At 45.4% G+C, this 26,673-nt stretch overlaps 1 protein-coding gene across 3 annotated transcripts; it reads right to left on the reverse strand.

Moving 5' to 3' along the window:
* Positions 1 to 782: 782 nt before the first annotated feature.
* On the reverse strand, positions 783 to 19,581 carry LOC134578982 (protein phosphatase 1 regulatory subunit 12A-like). Of its 3 annotated transcripts, none has more exons than XM_063438103.1 (24): positions 19,295 to 19,581; positions 13,182 to 13,312; positions 11,428 to 11,546; positions 11,175 to 11,334; positions 10,729 to 10,873; positions 10,359 to 10,433; positions 10,108 to 10,193; positions 9,587 to 9,714; positions 9,326 to 9,402; positions 9,075 to 9,242; positions 7,468 to 7,544; positions 7,150 to 7,371; positions 6,612 to 6,686; positions 6,400 to 6,490; positions 6,097 to 6,255; positions 5,855 to 5,987; positions 5,325 to 5,455; positions 4,434 to 4,490; positions 4,129 to 4,148; positions 3,832 to 3,919; positions 3,399 to 3,503; positions 2,830 to 2,880; positions 1,566 to 1,616; positions 783 to 1,231 (listed from the first exon to the last, which is right to left on the reverse strand). In XM_063438103.1, exons 1-24 carry the CDS (start codon positions 19,559 to 19,561, stop codon positions 1,145 to 1,147), a joined length of 2,703 nt encoding a protein of 900 aa, XP_063294173.1. In that variant the 5' UTR covers positions 19,562 to 19,581; the 3' UTR covers positions 783 to 1,144. The 3 variants fall into 3 exon arrangements, with proteins under 3 accessions (XP_063294173.1, XP_063294172.1, XP_063294174.1); XM_063438102.1 differs by having other exon boundaries at positions 9,587 to 9,738; XM_063438104.1 differs by lacking the exons at positions 783 to 1,231; positions 1,566 to 1,616; positions 2,830 to 2,880 and having other exon boundaries at positions 3,416 to 3,503; positions 4,129 to 4,144; positions 9,587 to 9,738.
* Between the last annotated feature and the right edge of the window lie 7,092 nt (positions 19,582 to 26,673).

Genomic DNA, 26,673 nt, shown 5'->3' on the forward strand with positions numbered 1-26,673 from the left:
CTCTAAAATGAACATTTAATTCAGGAACTCACACCTGTGGGGGGGGGGTGGGGTAATGTGACCCAAGTCACGTCACATCCAAGTTTAGTGTTTCAAATGTGCTCAAAAATAAAACAAAACATATTGTGATATCTACCCCTACCTGGTAGCTTCTTTCAACAAAGTGACATCCATTGCTAAAAAAAAAAAAAAAAAAAAAAAAAAAGATTTTTTTTTTAAAAAAAGGATTAAAAATTAAAAAATTAAAAAATATGGCCATACAAAGGTGTGCTCTCTCCAAAGTCTGAATCCTGTAGGTCAGACAGTGCTTGCCCCACGCGTAAATCTGTGCTCCATACTGTGACTTTCTCTCTGTGCACACGTTGTGGGTGGGACACAGTGGTCAGAACATAAAACAGTAGCCACCCCTTCACATCTGAGGTCCCCACAGATTAGAAACCATCCCACATAATCCAGGAAGCTTTCCCACGGTCCGTATTGCTCTCCCAAAATTAGACAAGGCACAAGGGAATGAAAAATTGTTAACGCTGGTTTTTGGTCCACTTCCTTTTCTTTCTTAACACAAGATATATCCCAAATTGCAGACCAGCCTGGTGCTTTAGCAGAAATTCAAGAAGCATCCTGTAAATCATGTTTCAAGACAAGGGAGAGCATTGTCGGTGGATTCTCATCTCATAAATGTACAGGAAAATACACTTTTATATTCTTGTGTTACCAGCTTTCAAAAATTTGTAATGCCAGAAAAAAAAAGTTCCAATTTTCCCATTTAAAAAAAATATAAAAATAAAAATAAACAACACGTTACGGAGGATGGATCTAGTGAAGCTTGAACGGGTTGACCTTGTTTGCACATAGTGCACAGTAAACCATAACTAAAATCCCCCTCTGATGATTGTATTGTCCATTCCTCTGCATCTCCACAGAATAAAACGACCTTTGATGTGAAAATTCCTGGACAGGTGAAAGGGTGGCTGTGTGAAAAGGTAGGGTTGAAGTGACAGGAGAGAGAAGATACGATCACATCCTTTTCCCCCTCCATCTAATCCTCATATTCTATTTATGTCCTGGGTGGTCCCAACACATGTGAAAAGTGGGAGAGCAGGTAACACCAGCTACCACAGGAAGCAGACCCAAGACAGCTGCTCTATTTGGACAATTTGCTGATAACACGAATCAGGGCCCCATTCTCATCTTTCAGACGTTGGTTGTCAGCCTTCAGATCTCCAAGGACCTGACAGAAAGGATCACAGGAAGTCATCAGGAGTAACATGAAGGGTAAAACACAATATGAACTTCCTTAGCAGCCTGATTTAACAACATGTAATTAAAATAAAATAAAAATCTTGGTCCAAGGGAACAAGAACCAAAGCATTAACTAGTCGCAGAGGCAATCCACCAGAAAGAGTCAATGATGTTTGACGTTAAATGCAAATAGAATAAACAATATAAGTGATGATCTGACAAATAAAGGAAAGGGATCTCAGTTAAGAAAATAAAAATATGTCCAAAATCATCTCTTTAATACGGACAAAAAAAACAAAAATTAACAAAAAAACAAAACTTACCTTCAATTCTTCCTGTAGCTCAGACATTCTGCGCTCCAAAATGAGCTTTTCCTGTCATTTGAAACAGGTACAGGAAGATCACAGTGGGAAGAGAAAATATGAATGTTAAACAATAACTATATGTACTTAACTGAACTTTAAAATTAATCTAGGCACATAGCAGGCCCTAGAGCAACAAATACACAATTTAAAGGGACACTAGGCACCAAAACAACGTTAGCTTAATGAATTTGTTTTGGTGTACAGATCATGCCCCTGCAGTCTCACTGCTCAATTCACTGCCATTTATTAGTTAAATCACTTTTTTATGCAGCCGTAGGCCCCACCCCATTGTACACCCTTCCTTAACACTTCCTGTAAAGGAACTAGATATTTTCAGTTCCTTTAGTGCACAGTCTGTTTAATAATAAAAAAAAAAAATCTGCTTTTTTTAATAGCGTTCTAGTGCCTGCATTAGCCTCCTGTGCAAGATTAAAGTTCAATTTACAGAGCGGGAGATAAAAACTTCTAAAGCAAATCAAAATCTGATTGAAAATTAAACAATTTTTTCATGCAGGCTGTGCCAGTCACAGCCAGGGGAGATGTGGCAAGGGCCGCATAAACAGAAAAAAAGTGATTTAACTCCTAAATTGCAGAGTATTGAGACTGTAGGAGAATGATCTATATACCAACACTGCTTCCTTAAGCTAAAGTTGTTTTGATGCCTGTAGTACTCCAAATGATATATTTTTTAGGTACTTTAGGATCTATTCATTTAATATAAATCTTCTCTCCAGGGTACTCGTAACACCCTGATTAAGGGGTCTGGAGTCGCATTCCACTTATCCTCTGGTCCAGCCTTACTCCCGTCCTTCTCTGAAGGCACTGACATCACTCACGCTGGATTCAATGCCAGTGCAAAGAGTCAGAAACAGAATTCCCCCAACTAATGCAAGATGTGCACACTCAATGAATATCACACCAAGCACAGTGCATATACAATGTAGTTATTGTGATGGGGAGCAGAAACACATCTTGTAAGAGGGTCCTCCTCTATCACGGTTGTTGGTATAGACCTGTAAGCCATAAACATAAAGGTCTATGCTGGCAATTAATAGGTGGGGAGTAGTCACATTTAGAAACAGATTTTAGCTATCCTTTCTGATAACACAATTGGTAGATTCCTTGTTTATGCTGTAGAATCTAGTGCCAGGATGTGCATATCAGGGCAGGTGTAGGGCTTCTGTAAACAAAACGTTACAAAAGGGAGACTTTTATTCCTTACCTTCTTTTCTGTGTCAATTAGAAAAGATCTGTCAACGCTACGTTCCTGTCGCTGTGAAAAAAATATTGTAAAAGAAAAGGAGTCGTCTTATGAAACAGAATTAAATTGAACAGAACGATTTGCAGGCAAGTAGACAAAGGTATTGCAGCTAAACTTCATCTCTAAAGGATTCATTTTCAGGTTGATATTTGATTCTTGGCACGAAGTATATAATCAATGAGTTGCCATTCTTGTCCATTGTATAATGCTTTACCTCTCGGATATTTACTCAGCGCCTTTCCCCTTACATTAGATAAGGTTTTAAGACTATTTACAAATGTACCCCTGGATCTTTCCATAACAACCCCTCTAGCAAGAGAGAGGACCTTGCTGAATCAAAATATTTGCCATTTTGTACTGAGTGCACCTTGTGCTGAACTAAATGTGACTGTGCAAACAGTATGCAAGCCTGTTGGGATTCTCCAAATCCGATGTGGATGTGAAGAATCACATTATGTGGTTTCTTGATTCTGTATCAGTTTTTCTAAATGTAAATGTACTTGTTTGATGGAAAGCGTCCACTTCCTTACTTGTGTTGCTCTTTCCAACTCTGCCTTCGTCTCGCTGACCAGGTTTTGGGTGTTTAGCAGCTGGGAACGTAGGCGGCCGTTGTCTCTCATTAAGTCTTCATAGAGCTACAACACAAGAATCCCAAACAAAACTTGATCAACAAGCTCTCTACCTGGCTGTCACCTAATTTAGTTTTACGAATTAGAATTACCAAGTAATGACATGTAAGACCACGGGTTCATGGGTTTCAGTTCTCCAATTCCTAGAATGTATCTTTATGTTCACTTTTGCTAGTAAAAGTTTTAACAAACAGAACAAGACCCTCTGTGATCAATCAGTATATTCATCACCATGCAACAGGCAGATATTGCCAATTCTCAGTCACATTGTACTAGGTATTGAATGCGCAATTAAACCAATGACATACACATGCACCACAACGCAGCGTCTCACTTTCTTAAAGTCTTTTGTGTCCCGATGTTCAGCTCCTATTGCAGTCTCACCGCGGCTTGTTGTATGTGCATTGGAAACATTATCTGATCTGATGGAATTCCAAAAACAGAAGCAATTCAGACAAACTACAAAACTATCGCACAGAAATACAAGTCATTAACATTACTGAATAAGGGTGGCAACCACCTCCCAGTAAGCAGTTCATATTGTGTGTGCATGCATCACAACTGTACCAGTATGTAAATAACCTATGTGTACACAATCACCGGCACACGTATACGTTCAAATGTTTCTTACCGAGAGCCAAGTCCATCTACCTGGGAGGAAAAAAGAAGAGACACATTGCGTCACATAACTTATACACTAGTGTGTTATTATTTATTTAAGCCTGCCCTTTAAAGGATACTTTATGACTCTGAAAACATTCTTTGGCAAGTCACTTACCATTTAGGAGAGAAACTCAGCCAGGCAGCAACAATAAACACAAAGCCAGAAATTATAAAGAATGAACCTGCCACGTACATTTCATCCAGCAACACACATTCCCTTAACATTACCAAAATTAGATTATGAATCCCCCTATAGTTAGTAGACCCAGGCACCTGAGCACGCGGTCTCTCCTCTTCAACATCCTCCTCTTCGGATTCCTCTCCATCACACTGACAAAATAAAAATAGAACAATTGTAAAAAAAAAAAAACAAGTTTCACGGAAAGGTGCTAAATTATAGCAAATCTGTAGGAACATGTTATAGGTACTGCTCAACAGTTCTTCTAATGTATAACAAAGTTCTGCTAAACACCATAAAAGGAGTATTCTAAGCACCATAACTACTACAATGCTCTAATGGTTATAGTGCTAGGAGTACCATGGCTCTGTCCCATGGTAACAAACTGCCTGTCACTTACCTGGCTTTGTAAGGCTCCCATGGTTCTTCCAGTCTACAGTGATATGCTAAAGCAGAAATTCACAATTCTGGATTAGCCTACAAACTCATAGTGACTGGGTATTTATTTATTGCCTGAGAATGTCAGCTGATTTTCTCTAAAAAAAATAAAAATGTAACGCGACTTGAGTTGAACAAACTCAAGAGAGCAAGAACTGATAATCACTTTAACTAGAAGTGATAACTTTAACTAGAAGTGATAACTATAAATCCTGTGTGAAACTGGTTTCTAAACTTCTCTGTCATTTTATTCCAACCTTGCGATAACGGTTTTGTTAACTAATTGCTCCAAGGAGAGAATATCACCCTTCAGATTCAGTTTTTGGAGTACTTGAAATAAGATTAAATTGTAAACCATAAATTAAAAATACAGTTTTAGCAGAAAATACAAAAGTAATCGACAAATACTAGCCACTTTTACACGCATCATACACTGTAACAGGAATAACCCACATCTACCTTGTAAAAAGTTCCTCACACGCAGAATTTCCCTTTGAAAGAAAGATTGTATTTTTGAACAAGAAGATTTACATCTAATGACATCTTACATCTTTGGTGGTTAATGGGACCCCCGTGGATCTCCGCTTTCCTCTCGGCCTCCTCCGGTCCCGCACACCTGCCTTGTTTCTCCCTCCTCTCTCATCACTTTCCTTTTCATCCTCTTGGGATTTCTGCATCTCTAGGGAGAGCAATGATTGCTTCTTAAGGCATATTCAAATAATACATGTTAGATTAACTTAAAAATGCAGTCAGCAGCCTCTATAATGCGTACAGCTGCTATATTCTGATAAACTGAACGTGGTGGAAATACAAAAAGCAGAGTACTACACGGAATACAACAAGTTTCAGATATAAGCCAGAATCTTTAGATGGATTTGCTTTTAAAGTTTCCAATCATTGCTCCTATTCTCTCCTTACCATCACTGTGCTCAGAAAAATCATACGGATGCTACCAAAAGGTCAGTCCACATGTACTCAGAAATCGTAATGAATCCTTGTATCATATATATAATTAAATAGTATGGGGGGAATCACACCCCTCAATCTACTCAAGTCAACATTTGTTCCTAACCTTCACCTTTGTTCTCCAATGTCTGTGCTGCTCCCCTCCTGGTGGATGAAGATGGAGTAGTTGTTGGATCAGGTGTGGTTAGTCCCAAGAGGTCCGATTTCTGCAAACTGGCAATTCTTGCTCTCCAGCTGACTTCAGTCTGTAACAACCATAAATCAGGACATAACCCGATAATTACCAACAAGAACTATGCAAAAAAACATTGTTCTTCAGTAAATACAAAAATAGTTGTGTTACAGCTTACTCACCCCATCATCATTCGTTGCACGGCTGCTCCGGGCTCGTGACAGACTGTCTTTGCTGCTCTCCTCTTCTTGGGTTTTCACTGGTTCTGCCTCAGCCTTTTGATTTTCTTGTTGTCCTTTGATCACTTTTTCAGCCTCTTTCAGGTCTGTAAGTGTCACTCCCTGCAGTAGAAGGATATGAGGAGGGGATAGTAAAGGCCAGGACAGAATGTATATGTATGTGTGGAAATGGTTCAACAAGAGAAACAAGAAGTGGAATATAGAGTTTAAAACAATATGATAAAATAAGGAGGTTAAAACAATAACCTGAGTTGATCGTCGAGACTGACGGGCATGTCGAGACCTGGCTTTGCGCTGAGCTTCAGCCTCCTCATCTCTCACAGGAGTCAAATAAGACCTGGAATGATTGGGAAAAAAAAAAAAAAAAAACACATTTATATAAATAGAACTCACCCCGTTGCACACCATAGACCGTATAGGTCCTGTAGAATTTGACCCACTGCAAAAAAACTTCTTACCTTCGCCTCTCTTTGGTCTCAGTGTTGGGGGTCGTCTCCGCATTTGTGGTAGTGGAGTTTTGAATTTCTGTGCGTCTAGAGAAATAAAGCATAAATGAATTTCAATGCAGAGTGAAAAAGCGTTTTCACAGTGATCTAAGCTCTCTTCTAGTTAATTTTAGATGTTTAATGAGGCCAACGTGATCAATATAATGCAGGAACTCTGCACTAATATGGGAACTAGGATTCGCCCAGCTTTTCTCTTAAGGTTATTAAGAGTCCCATTAGCCCGGCAGCCAACACAGTCTTCATTATACAATATTGTTATTTTTTATTTTTTGGAAGATAAGTTATCTGGTTACTCCTATCCTGTAACAAAAACTACCAATAATCTGGTAATGTGTTCACGGTCACTCTGTAGGTAAATGTGCTTTGCAGCTGAAGATCATGTAGAATTTCTCCACTAATTTCTTACTTACGTCAACCCATGTCAAGTCAGGTTTTTCCTCTAAAAATATGTAACTAGTTTGCTGAGCACATGCTGTCTTAATGTCATTACCTTCCAAGGGAATTGAGAGCAGACACGGTGGCATCTGGTTTGGCTGGCACAGTGTTTGCACTTCGTGTAGAGATTTCTGGCTTATTTGCCAAAGGTTCTCTTCTCAGAACAGGTGTTTCTGTTTTCAATGCAAGGGGATCTCCTCTTTGCCTGCGAAGTGAAGTTAATCCATCTTCCCCCTCATTACGCAGTCGTACAAAGGACCCGCGCCCAAGCGGATCTCTGGAAGACAAGAAACAAGTGGAAAGACTTTTCTAGAAAATTCCCCTTTCCTAAAGTGACAAATACTGGCACCTTTTTTTTTTTTTTTTTACTCACCGTGTATTCTCTTGATTACCAAGCAATTTCTGGCTGGGGGGCACTCGTGCCATACGAAGTTCAGCTCCAGTCTTGTCCTGAAACAGAACGGAATCTCAGTTGAGCCAATTATTAGAGCAAGTCATCAATAAAGATCACTACAGTTAAAGAAGGAATCCTATGGAACACGAGGGAGGAGGATAAAAGTACCGTATATACTCGAGTATAAGACGAGTTTTTCAGCACATTTTTTGTGCTGAAAAACACTCACTCGTCTTATACTCGAGTCAGTTGTCTGTATTATGGCAATTTTCATTGCCATAATACAGACAAGGACCGGGGGCTGTCAGGAAGCTGTAACTTACCTTCACCGCAGCTCCTGTCAGCTCCCTTCTCTCTCCTCCGTCCGTGCAGCTCCCAGGTCAGCTCCCTCTGCAAATCTCGCGAGAGCCGCGGGGTCAGAGCGTTGCCACGGGTTACCGTGGCAACGCTCCGCGCGGCCGCGAGAGTTGCAGAGGAAGCTGACCTGGGAGCTGCACGGACGGAGGAGAGAGAAGGGAGCTGACAGGAGCTGCGGTGAAGGTAAGTTACAGCTTCCTGACAGCCCCCCTCCTACAGCCCATCCACTGGACCACCAGGGAGTGAGAGCCCCCCTCCCTGGCCAGCTAACAAGCAGGGAGGGGGGACGAAAAAAAAAATAATAATAATAAAAAAATAATAACATTAAAAAAAATATATATTACAATAATAATTAATAAAATGCCCACCCCCACCAATGCTCTGCACTCACACACACACACACACACACACTGCACTCACACACACTGCATACATACATACACACATACACACACTGCATTCACACTGCACTCATACACACACTGCACTCAATTCATTATATACACACTGCACTCACACACTGCACTCATATACACACACTGCATTCATACACACACACTGCATACACACTGCATACACACTGCACTCATACACACTGCACTGCATTCATTATATACACACTGCACTCATATACACACACTGCATACATACACACACACTGCACTCATATACACACACTGCACTCATATACACACACTGCACTCATATACACACACTGCACTCATATACACACACTGCACTGCATTCATACATACACACTGCATTCATTATATACACACTGCACTCACACACTGCACTCATACACACACTGCACTGCATTCATTATATACACACTGCATACACACTGCACTCATACACACACTGCACTGCATTCATTATACACACACTGCACTCCATTCATTATATACACACTGCATTCATACACACACTGCATACACACACACCATTCATATACACACTGCATTCATACACACACACACACTGCATTCATTATATACACACACTGTAAATAAATATTCAGTTAATATAACTTTTTTAGGATCTAATTTTATTTAGAAATTTACCAGTAGCTGCTGCATTTTCCACCTTAGTCTTATACTCAAGTCAATAAGTTTTCCCAGTTTTTTGGGGTAAAATTAGGGGCCTCTGCTTATATTCGGGTCGGCTTATACTCGAGTATATACGGTAAGTGATTTTACAAAAGGTAAAACATGAACAGCATCACAAACCCTCTCTGACAACTGGGAACTGGAAGCAGATTTGGGTAATGCAGCTTTTTTCCCTTCCTCAGATGCAGTGCTAGAACTCAGAGTGCCAGAACTACCAGTCTTCCTTAAGGAGGCTCGCCACGAACCCAAGGCGGGTTCCACTTTTGTCTGATCCTGTGTAACAGGAGGCTGCATTGAAGTGAAGAGAGAAGATACCTTATTAAAAGGAAACAAACATAAGATAAGTAAAAGAAATTTGGGGTTAAGTTTACCTTTTTTGCTGCTGTCCCTGAAAGATTCCTCAACTGATTATTCAGATTATTAATTCTTTCTTGCGCTTTCACTTTTTCTGCAAATAATAATGGGTTATAAAATGATTGAAATGGGAAGGGGGGAATCATGGTAATACAAGAAAATACATTAATGCACCATTGGAAACGAATAGATAAAATGGAAAAGCAAAGGATACAAATCACAGGATAAACAAAGAGGCGGTACTGAGACTGACATCAATGTATGTAGCGCTGGCTCACCTGATTCAGCATCAGAGCCGGACTCGGCATCAGAACTGGAAGCAATGGGTTGCGCGGTATGTCCTGTTACGGGGGGGTGCTGTGCTCTGCGTTCTTTATCCTGCACATGAAGTGCAACCTTCTCCTGGCTGCTCAGACGAGAAATAGAACTCCTAATTGAACAAGGGATGGGGGGTAGGGATCGTGCAGGGATCAGTGCAAGGTGTGCAAAGAGTGCCTGGGGCCAACACTCTGTGTCACTCAACAAAACGAGTGAAACACTCAAAGATCACACGGTGTGCAAAATCACCACTGTGCATAAACCAGTGTGGCAAAATACAGTCATGTGACCAATCCATGTGCAACATACCCACAGTGACACACCACACCAAAACCTCAATGACACAAAAATTCAATTTAAATTCAATTTAAATCCATCAATAGATGGCAGACAGACAGGCACACAAAGACACAGACACATTCAGTTTTGATACATGAAATATGAAAAAGAAAAAATGCAGCAACACATGATTGCCACAAACCTTCTAGTCCTGCTGCTAGCACTCTGATTGGGAGGGCTTGTTTGAGGCAGAATTTGTGGAGCATTTTTCATCTTCTCCAGGCGCAACTAAAATATATTAATAAAGATAAAAATCTGCATTAAAAAATAAAAAAAGACAAAGAGGGAAAGAAATGGGGGGGGGGGGGGTTGAAATCAGACAGCACGTGTGTACAGAGATTTCACTGAAAATGGAACAAATATTCAACACTTGGACTAAGTTGAATTTCTCACCACGCTCTGTTTAGTCTTTAATTCTTCCAATGTAGACTCTACGCTGTCATCAGCAACATCAACTGGTGTCTGCCCCTGCAAGACAAATCGGAACATTTCAAGACCAAGAAATATACAATAAGAACAGCACATATCACTCTGCAAAAGAGAAGCTCATAGACAAACAGGAATTGCTGAAAGCAAGCTGGCGGGGAGGAATGCAGAGACAAAACGCATGGTAAGAAACCGACAGATAACAGCCCAGAGAACCAAGCATGGCACTAGCCAAAGTGGCCGCATGGCAGGAGACACATGGTAGACAAGGCAGAGGTGCAGATAAGGGGGTAGAAGCAGTCTGCATTTAGTGTGAGAAGACCGCTGACCCCCTCACCACTTTGTTGATCGCCTCCATGTCACAGAGAGCCTCACACAGGAGACGGCATGCATCCGACTGGCCCCAATGAGCGGCCGCGTGCAGAGGCGTCCAACCATCAAAGTCACGGGCGTCCACATCAAACCCCAGTTGTAGGAGTAGCCTGAGACAGACAGGAAGAGTGAGAATGATGGGGTGGAGATGGAATGAGACATTGAAAAATAAAGGATGGCAGGTGGTAACATGACCTTGCTGTGTTTCTCCTGACCTTATAGATTCTGCCTCCTACTTATCTGATGTTTTCACGTTTTTATGGCATCAACTTGCCCCCCCCCCCCACACACACACACACTTTATTAAAAAAATAAATCATTAAAAAAATAAAAAATAAATAAAAGTAAGAGATCCATCTGCTGATTCCAGCAGTTATTTCCAACGTACTACCCACCTGTCACACAGCTCACCTGATTACTTCAGTATACCCTTTGGCTGCTGCAACATGGAGAGCTGTGGCACCTGTAGTTGGGTGCCTCAAGTCCTCAACTTTTCTACTATTTAACCAAAGTCGTGCGTCCCTCAGCATGAGTTCCTCTTCCTCCCTCCGTGCTACATCTAGGTCCACACCTGTGTACAGTTTATTGTTATAAGAATAAGATCATACAAACAATCAAAAAAAGAAAGGTGTACTGACCTTAGGTCAATGACTGTGTTTCTTACCTTGCTTTTTGATCTCACTTTTTAGCAATTTCTCCATTGCACTCTCGTGTGAAACGTCAAGTGGTAACTCCCCCTCACTATTCACAGAAGCGACACTGGCTCCTTTTGAAATCAGGTACCTGTCCAGACATTAAATACAAACAATAGCAGAAAAGGACAAAATGCAGTGCCAATATGCCAAATTACATTGATGTACTCCGAAATAAAAATTGGGGGATACTCCAGTGGTTTTATTTCTCAGAGTAACTAAACTAAACACTAATTAAAAAAAAAACAAAAAAAAAAAAAACTATAAATTGTCACAGGGTGCAAAGTAGCCAAAAATCAGAGGCAAGCTGAGTACCTTTCCACGTGACCGCAAGATATTAGCACAAGGTACAGAAAAGAGGCAAACTGTTTCCTGGCACATGTCCAGGAGTTCGGTAATTTGGGAATTGCTGTGAGTGTAACAACGCCTTTACTGATGTTACATAATCACCTTGATATGAAGGTTCTGATAAACTTTCAGATCATATGATCAATGTCATCACAACTGCAAACATTGTCAGTGCTCAGTAAATCAATTGATAGATTGGTTTAAGAGGCGTTGGGATTTTGATCAATCTTTCCCTTTAAGAAAGACAGAGAAAAATAATTTTACATCATTAAGCAAAATGTTTAAAGGTGTGCATTGGCCTAAATACCTTGCAACTAATTGTGCATTCCTGGAAGAACCTGTCCTGGCAACATACCGAAGCTCAATGTAAAGCCTTCAAAAATGTTTGCAAAAACAAAATGTAAAAAAAATCTGACATCCCAAAAGAAACAGGTGACTTACTAGTAAAAGGTGGATTTAGCCCAACAATGGTCTGCCCACAATCAGCTGTCACTAAGCAAATAAAGGAATGAGTCAATTGTAGCCACAAATACTTTAAGGGCTACTAGCCAATGCTTCTTATAACTTAAAGGGCAACTAGGACGTAAAAATAATTCACAATTATTTTAACTTATTGAGAAGCTAAATACTATCTTCAAAGCGCAAAATATAATGCACTGTGAGAAGCTGCAGGGACAGGATCGTTTCAGCAAGCTGAAATGGTTCTCGTGCATAGAATAACAATTTCCCTTCAATAATACACAGCCAGCAGGAACCATTGAAAGTCACAGAATGTAATTGTATCCTTTAATATAATTTCCAAGGGGCAGGTCTCTCAATGCCAGCAACTGTTTCACTATGTCCCAAATGTGTATAATTTCCCTTGTACATAATAGTAATACATGAAATGGAAAAATGTATTGCAAAACGTAATTATATGGTCTACTGTTCCTTTAAATAATCCTGTGGGTTTGTGTGACTGTTGGCAGAACATTCTTTAAAATATAGCTTTTGGGAAATTCACTTTAGTTTGGCCCATCCATTTGACAGGCCGGCACTAAGAATTTTTTTGCGAGATCGTTAAAGATTATATATATATATTCAGACGTCACATAAATTGTATAGTAGATACCACCGTTTCTTCTCTTTCAGTTTGTGAATCCATGGTTATAGTCCTAAATTTAATCTACCAAAAGAGATGGGTTTATATTTAAAAATAAACTAAAGCTTTCGATAGATTATTAAAAATGTGGGCATATGTAAACCAGGAGATGATCGACGGTGAAAGAAAAAAGGAAGAAAAGTGCCAAGTTAAACCATAACATTTTGTCAGCGAGGAGAGAGACAGCAGGGGGTGGGAATACAATCTCACACAAGAACATGCAGGACGGGCACTCACTGTGCAATGTTCACAAAACCACAAGACGCTGCCGCGTGAAGGGGGGTCCATCCTTCATTATCCGGCTGGTTCACAGTTGCGCCATTTTCCACCAAAAACTGAACCATTTCTATATTCTCATCAATACAGGCCTGGTGGGAAGGGGGAAAGGAATTTCAGATGGGTCATAATGGAGACTTGATTAGGATAAAAAATAGGAGATATAAGCATTGCCAAACAAAATAATACGTGTTTCAAGATAGTGACTTTATAATTAATTATCACATAATTACAGCACACCTAGAAAACCAGGGGCAGTATAAATAATGCATAGAATATGTAATTGGTGATCCCCAATAACCACATATCACTGCACCCCTAGAAAACCAGGGCCAGTATAAATAATGTATAGAATGTGTAATTGGTGATCCCCAATAACCACATATCACTGCACCCCTAGAAAACCAGGGCCAGTATAAATAATGTATAGAATATGTAATTGGTGATCCCCAATAACCACATATCACAGCACCCCTAGAAAACCAGGGCCAGTATAAATAATGTATAGAATGTGTAATTGGTGATCCCCAATAACCACATATCACAGCACCCCTAGAAAACCAGGGCCAGTATAAATAATGTATAGAATGTGTAATTGGTGATCCCCAATAACCACATATCACAGCACCCCTAGAAAACCAGGGCCAGTATAAATAATGTATAGAATGTGTAATTGGTGATCCCCAATAACCACATATCACTGCACCCCTAGAAAACCAGGGCCAGTATAAATAATGTATAGAATATGTAATTGGTGATCCCCAATAACCACATATCACAGCACCCCTAGAAAACCAGGGCCAGTATAAATAATGCATAGAATGTGTAATTGGTGATCCCCAATAACCACATATCACAGCACCCCTAGAAAACCAGGGCCAGTATAAATAATGTATAGAATGTGTAATTGGTGATCCCCAATAACCACATATCACTGCACCCCTAGAAAACCAGGGCCAGTATAAATAATGTATAGAATGTGTAATTGGTGATCCCCAATAACCACATATCACAGCACCCCTAGAAAACCAGGGGCAGTATAAATAATGTATAGAATGTGTAATTGGTGATCCCCAATAACCACATATCACAGCACCCCTAGAAAACCAGGGCCAGTATAAATAATGCATAGAATGTGTAATTGGTGATCCCCAATAACCACATATCACAGCACCCCTAGAAAACCAGGGGCAGTATAAATAATGTATAGAATGTGTAATTGGTGATCCCCAATAACCACATATCACTGCACCCCTAGAAAACCAGGGCCAGTATAAATAATGTATAGAATGTGTAATTGGTGATCCCCAATAACCACATATCACAGCACCCCTAGAAAACCAGGGCCAGTATAAATAATGCATAGAATGTGTAATTGGTGATCCCCAATAACCACATATCACAGCACCCCTAGAAAACCAGGGCCAGTATAAATAATGTATAGAATGTGTAATTGGTGATCCCCAATAACCACATATCACTGCACCCCTAGAAAACCAGGGCCAGTATAAATAATGTATAGAATGTGTAATTGGTGATCCCCAATAACCACATATCACTGCACCCCTAGAAAACCAGGGGCAGTATAAATAATGCATAGAATGTGTAATTGGTGATCCCCAATAACCACATATCACTGCACCCCTAGAAAACCAGGGCCAGTATAAATAATGTATAGAATGTGTAATTGGTGATCCCCAATAACCACATATCACAGCACCCCTAGAAAACCAGGGCCAGTATAAATAATGTATAGAATGTGTAATTGGTGATCCCCAATAACCACATATCACAGCACCCCTAGAAAACCAGGGCCAGTATAAATAATGTATAGAATGTGTAATTGGTGATCCCCAATAACCACATATCACTGCACCCCTAGAAAACCAGGGGCAGTATAAATAATGTATAGAATGTGTAATTGGTGATCCCCAATAACCACATATCACTGCACCCCTAGAAAACCAGGGCCAGTATAAATAATGCATAGAATGTGTAATTGGTGATCCCCAATAACCACATATCACAGCACCCCTAGAAAACCAGGGCCAGTATAAATAATGTATAGAATGTGTAATTGGTGATCCCCAATAACCACATATCACAGCACCCCTAGAAAACCAGGGGCAGTATAAATAATGCATAGAATGTGTAATTGGTGATCCCCAATAACCACATATCACAGCACCCCTAGAAAACCAGGGGCAGTATAAATAATGCATAGAATGTGTAATTGGTGATCCCCAATAACCACATATCACAGCACCCCTAGAAAACCAGGGCCAGTATAAATAATGCATAGAATGTGTAATTGGTGATCCCCAATAACCACATATCACTGCACCCCTAGAAAACCAGGGGCAGTATAAATAATGTATAGAATGTGTAATTGGTGATCCCCAATAACCACATATCACTGCACCCCTAGAAAACCAGGGGCAGTATAAATAATGTATAGAATGTGCAATTGGTGATCCCCAATAACCACATATCACAGCACCCCTAGAAAACCAGGGGCAGTATAAATAATGTATAGAATGTGCAATTGGTGATCCCCAATAACCACATATCACAGCACCCCTAGAAAACCAGGGCCAGTATAAATAATGCATAGAATGTGTAATTGGTGATCCCCAATAACCACATATCACAGCACCCCTAGAAAACCAGGGGCAGTATAAATAATGTATAGAATGTGCAATTGGTGATCCCCAATAACCACATATCACAGCACCCCTAGAAAACCAGGGGCAGTATAAATAATGTATAGAATGTGTAATTGGTGATCCCCAATAACCACATATCACAGCACCCCTAGAAAACCAGGGCCAGTATAAATAATGTATAGAATGTGTAATTGGTGATCCCCAATAACCACATATCACTGCACCCCTAGAAAACCAGGGCCAGTATAAATAATGTATAGAATGTGTAATTGGTGATCCCCAATAACCACATATCACAGCACCCCTAGAAAACCAGGGCCAGTATAAATAATGTATAGAATGTGCAATTGGTGATCCCCAATAACCACATATCACTGCACCCCTAGAAAACCAGGGCCAGTATAAATAATGTATAGAATGTGTAATTGGTGATCCCCAATAACCACATATCACAGCACCCCTAGAAAACCAGGGCCAGTATAAATAATGTATAGAATGTGTAATTGGTGATCCCCAATAACCACATATCACAGCACCCCTAGAAAACCAGGGCCAGTATAAATAACGTATAGAATGTGTAATTGGTGATCCCCAATAACCACATATCACAGCACCCCTAGAAAACCAGGGCCAGTATAAATAATGTATAGAATGTGTAATTGGTGATCCCCAATAACCACATATCACTGCACCCCTAGAAAACCAGGGGCAGTATAAATAATGCATAGAATGTGTAATTGGTGATCCCCAATAACCACATATCACTGCACCCCTAGAAAACCAGGGCCAGTATAAATAATGTATAGAATGTGTAATTGGTGATCCCCAATAACCACATATCACAGCACCCCTAGAAAACCAGGGGCAGTATAAATAATGTATAGAATGTGTAATTGGTGATCCCCAATAACCACATATCACAGCACCCCTAGAAAACCAGGGCCAGTATAAATAATGTATAGAATGTGTAATTGGTGATCCCCAATAACCACATATCACAGCACCCCTAGAAAACCAGGGCCAGTATAAATAATGTATAGAATGTGTAATTGGTGATCCCCAATAACCACATATCACAGCACCCCTAGAAAACCAGGGGCAGTATAAATAATGCATAGAATGTGTAATTGGTGATCCCCAATAACCACATATCACTGCACCCCTAGAAAACCAGGGCCAGTATAAATAATGTATAGAATGTGTAATTGGTGATCCCCAATAACCACATATCACAGCACCCCTAGAAAACCAGGGGCAGTATAAATAATGCATAGAATGTGTAATTGGTGATCCCCAATAACCACATATCACTGCACCCCTAGAAAACCAGGAGCCTGATACAAAGTCACAAAAAGTCACAATAAAACCAGCCTTGGTGTTCAGAATGCGTTCTATATACCAGGATCCACCACACTCCTTGCTCACGCCTACCTAATAGCACCCCGTAATACAGGAGGCCTTGCCATAAAAAGATTCGGTATTTTTCTTGGCCTTTAATCCATTTACACTGTTTAAACAACTGACCATATGTCCAGTTACTGGACGTGTTTTCTGTTAAAAGAATTCTTGCACATCTCCTTATCAGGATTTGTGGCTCTAGCAAGTGTCAGGATCTGTTACAGCTGCTTCAAACTTTTTAGTCTCCTAAATATTAAGCAACGTGTAGCACAGAAACGATCTCAGTGACATATTGAAAATATCAAATGAAATGTATTATTCCAGGGTAGCGGTTACATATGGTTATGCAAGACCATAGATTATTTTAACTTTGTACAGCAAATTAATTTAATGTTATTCAAGGGGGGCTGTAATGTGTGGGGTACCTAATGAAAGCTCAGAGTCTGTGTATTGTGGGGTGCTGTGGGGCAGCTGATCACAGTCTGTGTATAATAGGGTGTTAAGGGTTGTTGGGGTACCTGGTGCAGATCTGAGCACAGTTTATGTGTTGCGGGCTGATGTGGTGCTCGGTGAGCAATTTGTGTGTTGTGGGGTGGCTGGTGAGCACAGTCTATGTATTTTAGGGTGCTGTGGGGGATATAGGGGTACTTGGTGCAGGCCTATCTGTGTAATTTGGAGTGCTGTGGGGGTGTTGGGTTACCTCGTGCAGGGCTGTCTCAGTAATTTGGGGTGCTGTATTAATAGGGTACCTGGTGCAGGGCTGTCTCAGTATTTTGGGGTTCTGTATTAATATGGTTGTGCTGTCTCAGTATTTTGGGGTGCTGTATTAATGTGGGGGAACCTGGTGCAGGGCTGTCTCAGTATTTGGGGGAGCTGTATTAATATGGGGGTCTGTCTCAGTTTTTGGGGGGGCTGTATCAATGTGGGGGTACCTGGTGCAGGGCTGTCTCAGTATTTTGGGGGGCTGTCTTAATATGGGGGTTACCTGGTGCAGGGCTGTCTCAGTATTTGGGGGGCTGTATTAATTTTGGGTTAGCTGGTGCAGGGCTGTCTCAATATTTGGGGGGGGCTGTCTCCGTATGGGGGGGGTTGTATTAATTTTGGGGGGTTACCTGGTGCAGGGCTGTCTCAGTATTTGGGGGTGCTGTATCAGTATGGGGGGTTACCTGGTGCAGGGCTGTCTCAGTATATAGGGGTGCTGCCTAAGTATTTGGGGGGGAGCACCTGGTGCAGGGCTGTCACAGTATTTTGGGGGCTGTATTAATTTTGGGGGGTTACCTGGTGCAGGGCTGTCCCAGTATTTTTTTTTTTTGGGGGGGGGTTGTATTAATTTTTTTGGGGGGGGGCTGGGTTTACCTGGTGCAGGGCTGTCTCAGTATTTGGGGGGCTGTACCTGGTGCAGGGTTGTCTCAGTATTTTGGGGGGGGGCTGTACCTGGTGCAGGGCTGTCTCAGTATTTGGGGGGGCTGTTTTAATTTTGGGGGGTTACCTGGTGGGGGGGCTGTATTAGTATTTTAGGGGTGCTGGGTTTACCTGGTGCAGGGCTGTCTCAGTATTTTTTTGGGGGGGGCTGTGTCTCAGTATTTGGGGGGTGCTGCTGTGTTTACCTGGTGCAGGGCTGTCTCAGTATTTTTTGGGGGGTGCTGTCTCAGTATTTGGGGGGTGCTGGGGTTACCTGGTGCGGGGGGCTCTCAGTATTTTGGGGGGAGGGCTGTCTCATATACCTGGTGCAGGGCTGTCTCAGTATTTGGGGGGGGGGGGGGGAGAGCTGTCTCAGTATTTGGGGGGGCTGTATTAATTTGGGGAGCTGTCAGTATTTGGGGGGGGAGGCTGTATTAATTTGGGGGGCTGTCTCAGTATTTGGGGGGCTGTATTAATTTGGGGGGGCTGTCTCAGTATTTGGGGGGGGCTGTATTAATTTGGGGGGCTGTCTCAGTATACCTGGTGCAGGGCTGTCTCAGTATTTTTTTTTTTTGGGGGGGGGGGGCTGTATTAATTTGGGGGGGCTACCTGGTGCAGGGCTGTCAGACCGTCCACGTTGGTGCCATTGATCGGGGCTCCGGCCGCCAGCAGTTCCCGAACCTCCTCTCGGTCTCCGGCCGAACAAGCCGCCATAAACACGGCTCCCTGGGCGAAGCGGACCCGCGGGGGGCGGCGGGAGGTGCCGGGGCCCCCCGGGGGGACACTCCGCTCCGTGTCCGACCCCAACCACCGGTTTAACTGCTCCCGCCGCTTGTCCTTAGCCGCCTCAGACCGGCACCGATCGTCCGCCGCCATCTTCCGAGTCCTGCCCGGCCGGGGAGGGAGGGACACGGGGAGAGGCAACGGGAGGGGGGGAGGAGGGAGAACACGGGGGAGGAGACCTAGGGGAGGGAATGAAAGGGAATAAGGGGGAGGGAATGAAGGGGATAAGGGGGGAGGGAATGAAAGGGAATAAGGGGGAGGGAATGAAGGGGATAAGGGGGAGGGAATGAAGGGGATAAGGGGGGAGGGAATGAAGGGGTTAAGGGGGGAGGGAATGAAAGGGAATAAGGGGGAGGGAATGAAGGGGATAAGGGGGGAGGGAATGAAGGGGATAAGGGGGGAGGGAATGAAGGGGATAAGGGGGGAGGGAATGAAGGGGTTAAGGGGGGAGGGAATGAAAGGGAAAAGGGGGAGGGAATGAAAGGGAAAAGATGAAAGGGAATAAGGGGGAGGGAATGAAGGGGATAAGGGGGGAGGGAATGAAGGGGATAAGGGGGGAGGGAATGAAGGGGATAAGGGGGGAGGGAATGAAGGGGATAAGGGGGGAGGGAATGAAGGGGATAAGGGGGGAGGGAATGAAGGGGATAAGGGGGGAGGGAATGAAGGGGATAAGGGGGGAGGGAATGAAGGGGTTAAGGGGGGAGGGAATGAAGGGGTTAAGGGGGGAGGGAATGAAAGGGAAAAGGGGGGAGGGAATGAAAGGGAATAAGGGGGAGGGAATGAAGGGGATAAGGGGGGAGGGAATGAAGGGGATAAGGGGGGAGGGAATGAAGGGGTTAAGGGGGAGGGAATGAAGGGGAATAAGGGGGAGGGAATGAAGGGGATAAGGGGGGAGGGAATGAAGGGGTTAAGGGGGGAGGGAATGAAGGGGATAAGGGGGAGGGAATGAAGGGGTTAAGGAGGGAGGGAATGAAGGGGATAAGGTGGGAGGGAATGAAGGGGATAAGGGGGGAGGGAATGAAGGGGTTAAGGGGGGAGGGAATGAAGCGGTTAAGGAGGGAGGGAATGAAGGGGATAAGGTGGGAGGGAATGAAGGGGATAAGGGGGGAGGGAATGAAGGGGTTAAGGGGGGAGGGAATAAAAGGGGGAGGGAATGAAGGGGTTAAGGGGGAGGGAATGAAGGGGTTAAGGGGGAGGGAATGAAGGTGTTAAGGTGGGAGGGAATGAAAGGGAATAAGGGGGAGGGAATGAAGGGGATAAGGGGGGAGGGAATGAAGGGGATAAGGGGGAGGGAATGAAGGGGTTAAGGGGGGAGGGAATAAAAGGGAAAAGGGGAGGGAATGAAGGGGTTAAGGGGAAGGGAATGAAGGGGTTAAGGGGGAGGGAATGAAGGGGTTAAGGGGGAGGGAATGAAGGTGTTAAGGTGGGAGGGAATGAAGGGGTTAAGGTGGGAGGGAATGAAGGGGTTAAGGGGGAGGGAATGAAGGGGTTAAGGTGGGACGGAATGAAGGGGTTAAGGGGGGAGGGAATGAAGGGGTTAATGGGGGAGGGAATGAAGTGGATAAGGGGGGAGGAAATGAAGGGGTTAAGGGGGGAGGGAATGAAGGGGATAAGGTGGGGGAATGAAGGGGTTAAGGGGGGGAATGAAGGGGATAAGGGGGAGAGAATGAAGGGGATAAGGTGGGGGGAATGAAGGGGTTAAGGGGGGAGGGAATGAAGGGGATAAGGTGGGAGGGAATGAAGGGGTTAAGGCGGGAGGGAATGAAGGGGATACGGTGGGAGGGAATGAAGGGGTTAAGGCGGGAGGGAATGAAGGGGTTAAGGGGGGAGGGAATGAAGGGGATAAGGTGGGGGAATGAAGGGGTTAAGGGGGGAATGAAGGGGATAAGGGGGAGAGAATGAAGGGGATAAGGTGGGGGGAATGAAGGGGTTAAGGGGGGAGGGAATGAAGGGGATAAGGGGGAGAGAATGAAGGGGATAATGTGGGGGGAATGAAGGGGTTAAGGGGGGAGGGAATGAAGGGGTTAAGGGGGAGGGAATGAAGGGGATAAGGTGGGGGAATGAAGGGGTTAAGGGGGAGGGAATGAAGGGGTTAAGGTGGGAGGGAATGAAGGGGTTAAGGGGGGAGGGAATGAAGGGGTTAAGGGGGGAGGGAATGAAGGGGATAAGGGGGGAGGAAATGAAGGGGTTAAGGGGGGAGGGAATGAAGGGGATAAGGTGGGGGAATGAAGGGGTTAAGGGGGGGAATGAAAGGGATAAGGGGGAGAGAATGAAGGGGATAAGGGGGGAGGGAATGAAGGGGATAAGGGGGAGAGAATGAAGGGGATACGGTGGGGGGAATGAAGGGGATAATGTGGGGGGAATGAAGGGGTTAAGGGGGGAGGGAATGAAGGGGTTAAGGGGGAGGGAATGAAGGGGATAAGGTGGGGGAATGAAGGGGTTAAGGGGGAGGGAATGAAGGGGTTAAGGGGGGAGGGAATGAAGGGGTTAAGGGGGGAGGGAATGAAGGGGATAAGGGGGGAGGAAATGAAGGGGTTAAGGGGGGAGGGAATGAAGGGGATAAGGTGGGGGAATGAAGGGGTTAAGGGGGGGAATGAAGGGGATAAGGGGGAGAGAATGAAGGGGATAAGGGGGGAGGGAATGAAGGGGATAAGGGGGAGAGAATGAAGGGGATACGGTGGGGGGAATGAAGGGGATAATGTGGGGGGAATGAAGGGGTTAAGGGGGGAGGGAATGAAGGGGATAAGGTGGGGGGAATGAAGGGGTTAAGGGGGAGGGAATGAAGGGGATAAGGTGGGGGAATGAAGGGGTTAAGGGGGGACGGAATGAAGGGGATAAGGGGGGACAGAATGAAGGGGATAAGGGGGGACGGAATGAAGGGGATAAGGTGGGAGGGAATAAAGGGGTTAAGGGGGAGGGAATGAAGGGGTTAAGGGGGGAGGGAATGAAGGGGATAAGGTGGGGGAATGAAGGGGTTAAGGGGGGAGGGAATGAAGGGGTTAAGGGGGGAGGGAATGAAGGGGATAAGGTGGGAGGGAATGAAGGGGTTAAGGCGGGAGGGATCGAAGGGGATAAGGGGGGAGGGAATGAAGGGGTTAAGGGGGGAGGGAATGAAGGGGATAAGGGGGGACGGAATGAAGGGGATAAGGCGGGAGGGAATGAAGGGGTTAAGGGGGGAGGGAATGAAGGGGTTAAGGGGGGAGGGAATGAAGGGGATAAGGTGGGAGGAAATGAAGGGGTTAAGGTGGGAGGAAATGAAGGGGTTAAGGTGGGAGGGAATGAAGGGGATAAGGGGGAGGGAATTAAGGGGTTAAGGGCGGAGGGAATGAAGGGGATAAGGGTGAGGGAATGAAGGGGTTAAGGTGGGAGGGAATGAAGGGGTTAAGGTGGGAGGGAATGAAGGGGTTAAGGGGGAGGGAATGAAGGGGATAAGGGGGGAGGAAATGAAGGGGTTAAGGGGGGAGGGAATGAAAGGGAAAAGGTGGGAGGGAATGAAGGGGTTAAGGGGGAGGGAATGAAGGGGTTAAGGTGGGAGGGAATGAAGGGGTTAAGGGGGGAGGGAATGAAGGGGATAAGGGGAAGAGAATGAAGGGGATAAGGTGGGGGAAATGAAGGGGTTAAGGGGGGAGGGAATGAAGGGGATAAGGGGGGTGGGAATGAAGGGGATAAGGGGGAGAGAATGAAGGGGATACGGTGGGGGAATGAAGGGGATAAGGTGGGGGGAATGAAGGGGTTAAGGGGGAGGGAATGAAGGGGTTAAGGGGGGACGGAATGAAGGGGATAAGGGGGGACGGAATGAAGGGGATAAGGCGGGAGGGAATGAAGGGGATAAGGGGGAGAGAATGAAGGGGATACGATGGGGGGAATGAAGGGGATAATGTGGGGGGAATGAAGGGGTTAAGGGGGGAGGGAATGAAGGGGATAAGGTGGGGGGAATGAAGGGGTTAAGGGGGAGGGAATGAAGGGGATAAGGTGGGGGAATGAAGGGGTTAAGGGGGGACGGAATGAAGGGGATAAGGGGGGACAGAATGAAGGGGATAAGGGGGGACGGAATGAAGGGGATAAGGGGGGAGGGAATGAAGGGGATAAGGTGGGAGGAAATGAAGGGGTTAAGGTGGGAGGAAATGAAGGGGTTAAGGTGGGAGGGAATGAAGGGGATAAGGGGGAGGGAATTAAGGGGTTAAGGGCGGAGGGAATGAAGGGGATAAGGGTGAGGGAATGAAGGGGTTAAGGTGGGAGGGAATGAAGGGGTTAAGGTGGGAGGGAATGAAGGGGTTAAGGGGGAGGGAATGAAGGGGATAAGGGGGGAGGAAATGAAGGGGTTAAGGGGGGAGGGAATGAAAGGGAAAAGGTGGGAGGGAATGAAGGGGTTAAGGGGGAGGGAATGAAGGGGTTAAGGTGGGAGGGAATGAAGGGGTTAAGGGGGGAGGGAATGAAGGGGATAAGGGGAAGAGAATGAAGGGGATAAGGTGGGGGAAATGAAGGGGTTAAGGGGGGAGGGAATGAAGGGGATAAGGGGGGTGGGAATGAAGGGGATAAGGGGGAGAGAATGAAGGGGATACGGTGGGGGAATGAAGGGGATAAGGTGGGGGGAATGAAGGGGTTAAGGGGGAGGGAATGAAGGGGTTAAGGGGGGACGGAATGAAGGGGATAAGGGGGGACGGAATGAAGGGGATAAGGCGGGAGGGAATGAAGGGGATAAGGGGGAGAGAATGAAGGGGATACGATGGGGGGAATGAAGGGGATAATGTGGGGGGAATGAAGGGGTTAAGGGGGGAGGGAATGAAGGGGATAAGGTGGGGGGAATGAAGGGGTTAAGGGGGAGGGAATGAAGGGGATAAGGTGGGGGAATGAAGGGGTTAAGGGGGGACGGAATGAAGGGGATAAGGGGGGACAGAATGAAGGGGATAAGGGGGGACGGAATGAAGGGGATAAGGTGGGAGGGAATAAAGGGGTTAAGGGGGGAGGGAATGAAGGGGTTAAGGGGGGAGGGAATGAAGGGGATAAGGTGGGGGAATGAAGGGGTTAAGGGGGGAGGGAATGAAGGGGTTAAGGGGGGAGGGAATGAAGGGGTTAAGGGGGGAGGGAATGAAGGGGATAAGGTGGGGGAATGAAGGGGTTAAGGGGGGAGGGAATGAAGGGGTTAAGGGGGGAGGGAATGAAGGGGATAAGGTGGGAGGGAATGAAGGGGTTAAGGCGGGAGGGATCGAAGGGGATAAGGGGGGAGGGAATGAAGGGGTTAAGGTGGGAGGGAATGAAGGGGTTAAGGGGGGAGGGAATGAAGGGGATAAGGGGAAGAGAATGAAGGGGATAAGGTGGGGGAAATGAAGGGGTTAAGGGGGGAGGGAATGAAGGGGATAAGGGGGGTGGGAATGAAGGGGATAAGGGGGAGAGAATGAAGGGGATACGGTGGGGGAATGAAGGGGATAAGGTGGGGGGAATGAAGGGGTTAAGGGGGAGGGAATGAAGGGGTTAAGGGGGGACGGAATGAAGGGGATAAGGGGGGACGGAATGAAGGGGATAAGGCGGGAGGGAATGAAGGGGATAAGGGGGAGAGAATGAAGGGGATACGATGGGGGGAATGAAGGGGATAATGTGGGGGGAATGAAGGGGTTAAGGGGGGAGGGAATGAAGGGGATAAGGTGGGGGGAATGAAGGGGTTAAGGGGGAGGGAATGAAGGGGATAAGGTGGGGGAATGAAGGGGTTAAGGGGGGACGGAATGAAGGGGATAAGGGGGGACAGAATGAAGGGGATAAGGGGGGACGGAATGAAGGGGATAAGGTGGGAGGGAATAAAGGGGTTAAGGGGGGAGGGAATGAAGGGGTTAAGGGGGGAGGGAATGAAGGGGATAAGGTGGGGGAATGAAGGGGTTAAGGGGGGAGGGAATGAAGGGGTTAAGGGGGGAGGGAATGAAGGGGATAAGGTGGGAGGGAATGAAGGGGTTAAGGCGGGAGGGATCGAAGGGGATAAGGGGGGAGGGAATGAAGGGGTTAAGGGGGGAGGGAATGAAGGGGATAAGGGGGGACGGAATGAAGGGGATAAGGCGGGAGGGAATGAAGGGGTTAAGGGGGGAGGGAATGAAGGGGTTAAGGGGGGAGGGAATGAAGGGGATAAGGTGGGAGGAAATGAAGGGGTTAAGGTGGGAGGAAATGAAGGGGTTAAGGTGGGAGGGAATGAAGGGGATAAGGGGGAGGGAATTAAGGGGTTAAGGGCGGAGGGAATGAAGGGGATAAGGGTGAGGGAATGAAGGGGTTAAGGTGGGAGGGAATGAAGGGGTTAAGGTGGGAGGGAATGAAGGGGTTAAGGGGGAGGGAATGAAGGGGATAAGGGGGGAGGAAATGAAGGGGTTAAGGGGGGAGGGAATGAAAGGGAAAAGGTGGGAGGGAATGAAGGGGTTAAGGGGGAGGGAATGAAGGGGTTAAGGTGGGAGGGAATGAAGGTGTTAAGGGGGGAGGGAATGAAGGGGATAAGGGGGAGAGAATGAAGGGGATAAGGTGGGGGAAATGAAGGGGTTAAGGGGGTAGGGAATGAAGGGGATAAGGGGGGTGGGAATGAAAGGGATAAGGGGGAGAGAATGAAGGGGATACGGTGGGGGAATGAAGGGGATAAGGTGGGGGGAATGAAGGGGTTAAGGGGGAGGGAATGAAGGGGTTAAGGGGGGACGGAATGAAGGGGATAAGGGGGGACGGAATGAAGGGGATAAGGCGGGAGGGAATGAAGGGGATAAGGGGGAGAGAATGAAGGGGATACGATGGGGGGAATGAAGGGGATAATGTGGGGGGAATGAAGGGTTAAGGGGGAGGGAATGAAAGGGAATAAGGGGGAGGGAATGAAGGGGATAAGGGGGGAGGGAATGAAGGGGTTAAGGGGGGAGGGAATGAAAGGGAAAAGGTGGGAGGGAATGAAGGGGTTAAGGGGGAGGGAATGAAGGGGTTAAGGTGGGAGGGAATGAAGGGGTTAAGGGGGAGGGAATGAAGGGGTTAAGGTGGGAGGGAATGAAGGGGTTAAGGGGGGAGGGAATGAAGGGGATAAGGGGGGAGGAAATGAAGGGGTTAAGGGGGAGGGAATGAAAGGGAAAAGGTGGGAGGGAATGAAGGGGTTAAGGGGGAGGGGATAAGGGGGAGAGAATGAAGGGGATAAGGTGGGGGGAATGACGGGGTTAAGGGGGGAGGGAATGAAGGGGATAAGGGGGGTGAGAATGAAG

Source organism: Pelobates fuscus, chromosome 12 (assembly GCF_036172605.1).
Source record: "Pelobates fuscus isolate aPelFus1 chromosome 12, aPelFus1.pri, whole genome shotgun sequence".
Taxonomy (NCBI): Eukaryota; Metazoa; Chordata; class Amphibia; order Anura; family Pelobatidae; genus Pelobates; species Pelobates fuscus.

Coding starts and splice junctions, on each gene's coding strand:
- LOC134578982 (XM_063438102.1), bottom strand. CDS start 19,561: ATGGCGGCGGACGATCGGTGCCGGTCTGAGGCGGCTAAGGACAAGCGG. Junction 10,194..10,358: donor TAAAGACTAAACAGAGCGTG/GTGAGAAATTCA, acceptor AATATATTTTAG/TTGCGCCTGGAGAAGATGAA. Junction 7,372..7,467: donor GGTAATCAAGAGAATACACG/GTGAGTAAAAAA, acceptor CTTGTCTTCCAG/AGATCCGCTTGGGCGCGGGT.